Raw genomic sequence first — 8,944 nt, 5'->3', positions numbered from 1 at the left:
TTTATTGTGCTTCAGTTGTACATCAATAAAGCTTTTAAAAAATGTACAAGGGCCTAAGTCAAATTCTTTTGGTTACTTTATAATAACCAATAATGGTACATTTAAGGAGGCCCTTTGCTATGACTGTACTATTTTGGACTGTGCATTTCCTTATTTCTTTCAAGGGCTTTTCACTTTCCTTCACCCCTAGCTCTCAACCCCCTCATGGAAGTGAGCATGTAACACTAAATAGTAATACTGTAAAATAGTAAGTCGTAATAGAGTAACCAAGTTGATGAACTCTAATTCATAATCAGTAGAACTAAAATGCAAGACCTTACATGTCTTGAATTTATCAAGCTTTTACATTTTAATCTTATTTTCTAAATCCCTTCCAGGAGTTAGACATTATATTTTATACTGATTATTTTAAACATAGGGGGAATTTCTCTCTTATTTGCTACGGAGCTGGTAACTGATTAAACATATACCAGTGTTTTAAACCAGCTTACTAAAATTATCTATATAGATTATAACCGCTTTAAGGACAGGGTTAAATAATTTATCTTGATTCCCCAATTTACAAGCAGAGTGTCTAGGACAGAGCATAGTAGGGAAAGGGAAAAAGGATATGGTGTAAGACAGGGTTAGGAAGAAAAAGGGTATGTGTGGGTACAGATCATCCAGGGCCTTGTAGAACAAGAAAAGACCTTGGGTTTTATTCCAATTGTGATCCTAAGCCACTGGAGGATTTTGAGCAGAGGACTGGCATGGTCTGACATATTTTGAAACAAAGATCACTCTGGTTGCTCTGTCAACAATTGAGAAAGTACAGAAGCAGGGTATATACCAAAGAGCATACCAAGAGAAATGGGTTTACACGTTCACTGAAAGAAAGATACAAAAATGTTCATAGCAACTTTATTCATAATAACCACAAACTGGACACCACCAAAGTTTCCATCAACAGAATGATTCATAAATTGTGGAATAGTCATATAATGGAATACTACAAAGAAGTAAAAAAGGAACTGTGGCTACATGCAACAACATGGACTCATAGACATAGTGTTGAACAAAAGACACAAGAGTACATATAATTATTACATTTACATGAAGTTTTAAAACAGACAAAAGTAATTCATGGTGATCAAGGTTAGAATAGTGGTTATCTGTGTGTGGGAGGGACATAGGACACCTACTGGGGTGCTAGAAACATTCAATATCTTCATCTGGGTGATGGGTTCAAGGGTATACATAAAAACCCACTCAGGTGTACACTTAATATTTACACACTCTACTGAATATCTTACCTCAATACAAAAAGAAAAAGTATTTTGAAAGAAATTGTATTAATGGAGAGATATAGCCATGTGTTAATCAGGAGTGTTGTCTTCCAGATAACTCCGGTTTTCCTCCGAGGCATGTGGAAGAATTACACTCCTCCTTAAACTTTGGTGTGGCCATGTGATTTGCTTTGGCCAACAAAAGCACTTTAGGGGCTTATAAGTGATTTGTCATCCTTTCTTCATACTATTAGACTTTGTGGGCCATACACTCTGTCATGACTACTCAACTCTGCCATTGTAGAGTAAAATCAACCACAGACAAAACATAAATAAATGGGCAAGGCTGTCTTCCAATTAAAACTTTATTTACAGAAACAGGCAGAAGGACAGATTCTGCTTGTGGGCTGTAGCTTGTTAACCCCTGGCCTAGAGCAAAGTCCCTGGCTAAGTTGAAAGAGAAAAGTTGTGTGCACTGCTGAGATTTTGTGGTTGTTACCGCATGGCAACCTAGCCCATCCTGACAGAGAAATGGGTGCTGTTTTAAAAAAACTGACACACTGAACATTGGCTTAGTAGGCAGGAATTTAGGAAATTGCTATTGAAGGATGAAAGAAATAATCTATGCAGGGGCAATTCATGTTATGGAGTAGGGAAACCGTCCCTTGAGAAAACCTGGAAGGCAGAGAATCCATCCTTGACTAAAGACAAAAAAGATAAGAAAACAAAGTATTTTATAGTTCCTGTTGGCTGCATTTGATAAAATGTATAGGAAAGAGATGAACTCAAAGAATAATTCATCAATTTGCAAGCAGAAATGCAAGGGAATAGAGAGAGATCACGAATTCAAGAACTTACTGAGTGGGATGAGGCCACTTCTCAATGACAAAAAGATAAAGTAAGAAATCCTTTAATCCTAAGGTTGGTTAAAGCTCAGTTTTATAGCAAGGATCAAATCACTGGGTGACTATCACACCTACTGTTAAGATCTCTGAATGAGTTAATGACTGACTAAAAGTCCAACTAAAAGTATAATGTTGGTTAATCCCATAAATTGGACAAAATGACTCAAAGAAAAAGAGACTAAGGGTATGGCTCTTCCATAAAGCCTGAAAGCCCTAGTTACCCAGAAATTAAATTCAGGGAGGCATGTGAACATGAAAGCAAAGAACTATAGCAAATCTAAGAAGTACACATTGACTAGATGCCCCTTTTGGGTCATCTTCCTTGGGTAGGTGACGAGGACACTCTGCAGATAGGAAAGCAAGTGAACTGAGTATCTAGCAACCAGAAGGGCTGACTGAGTCATTCTTCTAATATTTTGTTAAATTTACTTACTTTTAAATCCCAGAAGAGCCAGAAAGCATCTGTAAAGGAAAGTAGCAAGTAAATAGTATGCCATTTTCTCCTAGGGTTGAGCTTACAAAAGGAAAATGGATATTAACTCTTAAGCAGCATTATCTTTTTCTGATACTGAATGTAACCTTTTTATTACTGAAGTATTGTTTTGGTCCACTAAATAGTTGTCCACTCTTTTTCATCCAGGTTTCTTTGGAAATTAAAACTTTAAAAAAACTGAGACGTCTATATTAAGGAGGTAAAGACTTAATATTACATAGTAGATTTATGTGAGTATATCTGGATTTGAATCCTGGCTTTACTACTTATTTTTAGCAGGGCAAATTGTAGTCTAAGTTTGTTTCCTTAACAACATTCACGTAATAAATATTTGAGCCACGTGCTAAGCACTGAGCTTAATTCTGGAAATATAATTTCCTAGTCACAAAGTTTCATTTTTAATTTAGTTTCATTTCTTAATTTGTAATATGTGGATAACAACTACGCAGCAAGAAGTCTAACGCAGGAGCACTGTGAAGATCAAATGAGACTACTAAATGGCTTCAAAAGATCATAAAAACTATACAAATATTTACTCATCCAAACATTTACTGAAATGCCAGGCATTGTGCTAAGCACTAGAGATATAACAATGAGCAAGCCATATGGTCGCTGCCCTTATAAAGCTTACAGTCCAGCTGTGATCAACAAGTAACAATAAAACGTGCTAAGTGTATGGCTGGGAAAGAACAGGGTATTTACGGAGTGCGCAGTAGGAGCACCTAGTCTAGAGAGCATCGATGAATGCTTCCTAGAGGAAGTTGTATATAAACTGAGACCTGAAAGATGAAGAGAAATTGTATCTCATCCTAAGAGTAACGGTGAAAGAGGTGGAGTGATAGGACCAGACATGTCTTAGTGGAACAACCCAGCTGCAATGTAGAAAGTGATCAAAACCAGAGAGCGAGACTAATTGCTATAATTTAGATAGGCTGATGGCCTGAATTAGGACAGCAGCACTAGAGAATTGAGAAAAATTTAAATGGTAGATTAACAGAAAGGTTTTTGTGGGTGGATGTGATGAAGAGAGAAAAGTCATGGATAACAGTTTTTAGCTTGGGCAAGGGCAACCGAACGGTTGTTGGTAGTTTTTACTGAGTGCCATTTACTGAGAGAACATGAGAGGAGGAGCAGACTTGGAGGCAAAATCAATGACATGTTGTGGCGCCTAGAAGACAGCAAAGTGGACGTAAGTTAGCAATTAGATATATGAATTAGGAAAGGTCTAGAAAGGAGATATGAATTGGGGAGTGCATACAGCTGGTAACTGAAGCCACGGAAGGAGATGAGATCGGTTAAGGAGATGATGCAGAATAAGAAGACAGCCTAAAACAAAATTTAAGAATCCCAAGAACACAGGTATTAAAGGGAAAGAGTTGCCTGCAAAGAAGACTGAGAAAACCTACCTGGAGACAGTATCTCCCTGAAGACAAAAACAAGCATTTCAAGGAGAGTAGTCAGTGATGTCGAAGAGGGTAAGAACACTGACAAGGACTTAGCAAGCTTAGAGCAGTTGGAGTGGCAATATGGGAGACTGGGACTACAGACAAATCTTTTAAGAAAACAAGTAGGAATGAGAGATATAGGAACATAGAATTTCTAAAAAATAGTACTTACTATAGCTATATTCACTGATAAGACCGGTAACAACTACCTTATAAAAAAAATTTTTTTAAAAAAAAGACTGCATGCAGTTACAGAATTACCTAATACAGAAAAATAAAGTAAAATACACACTTTCCTTTTTTTTTTTTTTTTTACAAACAAGGCTAGTTTATAGCAAATTCTCTATTATTCAGGGTCAATTTAAAATCCTTGGCTTCTTTCTCCCCCCGCTCAGTACATCAGTAAATGACGCAAACTAATTTTCTATTACCTTATGTAAAATATATACTGGAACGTCACACAATGTACAAGACTGCAGAAAGCAGAAGCAGCTTTCAGGTCTTCCAACCATTCTTTCAATAAAGCACTTGTCACGAAAGAAAATACTTCAAACTAGTGGGAAATTACCGGTAGATTTTGTTTGTTTGTTTGTTTGCTCACTGTGTTGTTTTTCCAGATATTTAAGCTTACTCCCTGTTAATCAAAACCTCAACTTGACCATTCTTGCTAAGTATTTCGTTAATATATAATATTTGCTTTTCTGTCCTAATGATGTATAACAGAATAGGGCCCTTTAATCTGGTTCAACATCAATTACTGATTTATAAATGCTATTGTGAGCTACTGGAAACTATCAAGGCCTTTATTGCACCTTTCCAGCTAAACTTGAAATGTTGGAATCAGTCTCCCCTATCAAGTATTGTCAGTTTGCCCAACTTGCCCTTGTAACTTTGCTTCTACCGGTAATTTTCCCTGTCCCTCAAAACGAGATAACCTACACTGGGGGTCTATTGGCACTTTGGGAGAGGTAATTCTCCCAGCTGTCCTATATACCCCTGGGGGGGTCCTTCACATTTTAAGGCCCGCAGAAGCCCCTTACTAAATGTGACAACAAAAGAAGCCGCCTATGTTTCCCAACATCCTCTGGAAAGAGGTGTTACTGTCTCTGGTTGAGAACCTCTGAAACAGTTTTGGGTTTTAGGCTCTTATGGAATCTACCTGGATTGCTCAAGGCATCAGTTCCTTCTAAATTCTTGGTTGTATCTTGGTTCCCTGAATTTGCTGGATCAGTGACTACAGAATAATGTGCTACAATAGTTAAGACAAGACTTTAGCATGAGTTTTCAAACTGTACTTGAGATGATCTCTATGTTGGGTCCTATTTTAAATCATTTTACATATTTGGCTTTACTGTAAGATTTCCTTTTCGTGGTTAACATAAGTTTGAAAAAAACTGTTTTACCACAAAACGGATGTTGCACTAAAAAATATGGAATTGTTACAACCTGTGGACACAGCTGCTTCTTGAGAGCTAAATATTTCTACTTGTGCACTGTCTTAAATACAGAATGTGTGGGGCAGTTTCAAATTCTACAGTAAATCTATTTCCAGCAGCTAACAAAATCTGACATTATATCACTTTAAAGGGTTTCCTTTAAGCAAGCTTTCTTTATAAAGCAATTAACACCCATGCAGCTAGGACAAAGAAGCTAAGACACCTCACACCTCCTTATCTTGGAGTGCAAAAATCTCTTTTCCTTATCTCATGTGACAGAGCCAAACTTCTGTCTAGAGTAGAAAAAAGAACTGCTAATGGGCAACCGTTAAGATTCTATACTTACCGTAGTCCTTTCACAGGCAAGCTGATGTAACGGCACCCAATTCTGAAAACTTCAGGGGGAACCTCCAATAATTGCTTAGTCTGATCTCCAAATTGCAAGAAGCCTCCTAAACCAGCAATTTAAAAATATTTCTTGCTCCTCTGACTAAAATTTTCTTTGATTACTTCCTCTAGTGGTAATATCATTATCACTGGGGTAGGGGGGTGAGAGGGCGGGAATTTGTTAATATTCACTTCAGATTCAGAAATGTGTTTAAAAAAAAGTCTCAAACATTTTGATAGTTAGACAAAATACCTCCAATGTATGTATGTTCTTCCTTTTCAGAAACTTCTGAACTTGCTATTTGAGTTTCTGCAAATTGGCTCAAACATATATTCAAGGAGTTGATAATTTCAGATTATATGCATCATAATTTTAACACTGTTAAAATAAGAGCTAAAATTTCTTTGAAATGCCTTAAAAACAGACTCCTAATTTAACTCACATTCAGTACTAAACTCCTTTAAAAACAATTATAAAAGCAAAAGACAACGACTTTGTCATCAAGTTTTTAAAAAGATGTTTGCATGTTTTAGTCTCATGCTGCCTCTTGAGATAAAAAAAAAAAAAAACCTGTCAGAAGAATTTGAATTGTGATCAATTTGGATGAATAAACTTGGTGCTTTCCCACAATCCAAATCAGTAAACCTGAAAAATCAAACAAATTTTTGTTTTTAGAATTGGATTCTGGTTGAGTGTTTCAACGTTGTACTACAAAGGCTTATGGATTAGATTCATTTCTTCCTCTCACGAGATCATCCCAATGCGGCTCTATTTCAGTTGTGGCAATCCTAAACAGGGCATGGAGATGCTCATCTGTCAATGGCTGGCTCAAAGTGTGCTGATTTCGAGTCAAATATGAAAAAGCCTTTTCGCAGATTTCGCTACTATCAAATAAGGATGCCACCTTACAGGCAACCCCTTTGATAATGGGGTAAGATTCAGCAGACAATCCAGCATAGAACTGCCCTAAGTCTTTGATTCTGTACTCATTCCAAAGGTTTGTATTTGCCTGAAGTTTTGTTAGCTCCACCCTTACTGAGATAGGTGCATACTCAGGTTTAAAGTTAAATGGATTTGCAAACAGTTCTAAGTCCTTTTTAATGAACCTGAGGTCCTTGAAATGTCTCTCAAATTCTTTTTGTAGGCGACAGATAACCACTTGATATCTATCAGGATCAAATATTTTTTGATCTTCTTTATGACGCTGTTTGAGCTCATCAACAACTTCTCTGAAGGCAGCAAAGTGTGTCAGATTTTCTTCCTCAATATGTCTGTGAAGTAAACTCAGTTTACCTTCAAAGGTACAAATATGGTCAAAGGCAGCAGCAGCAAACACTTTACTAACTCTCAAGAGTTCACTGAGTTCTCGAAGGTGGTCCATAATATCCACCAAGAAGCCAAAGTCACAAAGCCATTCCTTGTCTGTGAAATGCATAGTCGTTGCCCCTACTGAAACCAAGAATGTTTCTATCTCTTTTCTTAGTGAAAATATTAGTTTTAAAGTTTTCCCTCTTCTGAGCCAATTATTCAGACATCGTCCATTAACCCTTTCACCATGCTCTGATTCAGATTCAGTTAGTAAAGCCTGAAATTCGGGTCGCCTGACGCCTCTGGTCTTAATCAAAACGATCCATTCAGATATGGTATTTATGATCTGATTAACATCTACATCGTAGGAGCTCAACAGTTCCAAGTGAAGAAATCCCGAATAATGGATAACATTCCAACAGTTGGGGCTTACAGCCTTTTCTCTCATATACGACACCAGTCCTGAGTTCTCACCAATCATCCTCAGAGTGTGGGTCGTGGTTAGTCCAACCATTCGCTGCAAGCTAAGCCCTGCTGTCTGCAGGGCCTCGAGGATTGCCGCCATGAGGGCCCCGACACTGAAGTGATGAGTCAGGTTGATTATGGTCAGAAGCTCTTCTTGCACCTCCAAGTCCTGGCCCACGCCGCGGACAAAGACCAGGAGGTAGTTCTCATACGCCACAAAAGCCTGGTCGTCCAAAGCAAGGGAATAGGCTTTAAAGTCCTTGGCTCGGTTAAAAAGCTGACTGCGTAGATTCTGGTTAATGTTCAGGACCCTCTGCCGTGTGAGCTCTGGAGATAAATCAATGCCATCCAGAACGCTGGCGTGCTCGGGCAGCACATCTCTCAGCATCACCTCCATGCACTGGTACACAAAGTCCCCCTCGCCCCAGCCGCGACCCTTCAGGGCCAAGAGGCGGGCGAGCCCGAGGCCTGCACGCGCAGCTCTCTCCTCGGGAGTGAGCGGGGCGACCACGGGCGAGTCGCCCTGCCGCAGACGCTCCACCAAAGCCGCGCGCTCGCCCTCCGCCACATACCGCTCGTAGTAGTCGTGCTCGGCCTCGTAGTGGCGCCTGACGTCGCGTTCCCGGGTGGCCACGACGAGGCGGCGACAGACCAGGCACAGGGCCCCTTCGCCCTCCGGAGACTCCACCACCAAGTAACGCTGGGTCCACTCAGACCGGAAAACGCGAGACTCGTCGACTTCCATTTTGCTCCTCTTGGGCGTCATCCACATTTCACAGGGGGCCTCAAGAGCAGGGCCGACGTAACGGCGGCCGCAGAAAAACCGGAGTAGCGGGAGCGAGCGCCAAGCACCTCCTCCGCTCTGCGCCAGATCACCCCAGCAGGGGGACACCAACCTCCGCCTACGGCACCGCCGTTCCTATTGGCTGGAGATTTCGTATTCCCTAGCCCTAGGAACGAGCCAATAGGAAGAGGGAACAGTGATTTCTAGCGCGCAGACGCATATCCTTTGAGCTAGCGGGCTGAAGCTGCTTTAGGGAGGGAGGAAGAGACCCAGGAACCCACGGACTTAAGAAACTTGACAGGCATTCAAACTATCCAATCAATAGCTCCCTGGCTACGAGGCGGCGCTGTCACTGGAAGATGGGGCAAGACGGCGTAAGCAGAATTCATAGATGGGCGTAGGCACGAAGCTCTGAGTTGATTGGCTGAAGGCACTTCCGGTGAGCGGCTCGACGT

At 40.2% G+C, this 8,944-nt stretch overlaps 2 protein-coding genes across 3 annotated transcripts in view; one reads left to right on the top strand and one right to left on the bottom strand.

Moving 5' to 3' along the window:
• Positions 1-886: 886 nt before the first annotated feature.
• EPM2AIP1 (EPM2A interacting protein 1) lies at positions 887-8,477 on the bottom strand. The gene has a single exon (XM_070577326.1). The coding sequence runs from the start codon at positions 8,475-8,477 to the stop codon at positions 6,651-6,653; it is 1,827 nt and encodes a 608-aa protein (XP_070433427.1). The 3' UTR covers positions 887-6,650.
• MLH1 (mutL homolog 1) overlaps positions 8,184-8,944 on the top strand; it is a 41,304-nt gene continuing 40,543 nt past the window's right edge. The window contains exon 1 of one of the 2 annotated variants that reach the window (XM_070577282.1): positions 8,184-8,928. The gene's annotated coding sequence lies outside the window, so the exon portion shown is untranslated. The remainder of the gene's footprint in view (positions 8,929-8,944) is intronic. The other variant, XM_070577280.1, reaches the window with a different exon arrangement.

Source organism: Equus przewalskii, chromosome 15 (genome assembly GCF_037783145.1).
Source record: "Equus przewalskii isolate Varuska chromosome 15, EquPr2, whole genome shotgun sequence".
NCBI classification, from domain to species: Eukaryota; Metazoa; Chordata; class Mammalia; order Perissodactyla; family Equidae; genus Equus; species Equus przewalskii.
Note: the sequence above shows the minus strand (reverse complement) of the source record. Positions and strands in the feature narration are given on the sequence as shown.

What these genes read in the sequence shown, in the direction of transcription:
- EPM2AIP1 (XM_070577326.1), bottom strand. Translation starts at nt 8,477, where the DNA reads ATGTGGATGACGCCCAAGAGGAGCAAAATGGAAGTCGACGAGTCTCGC.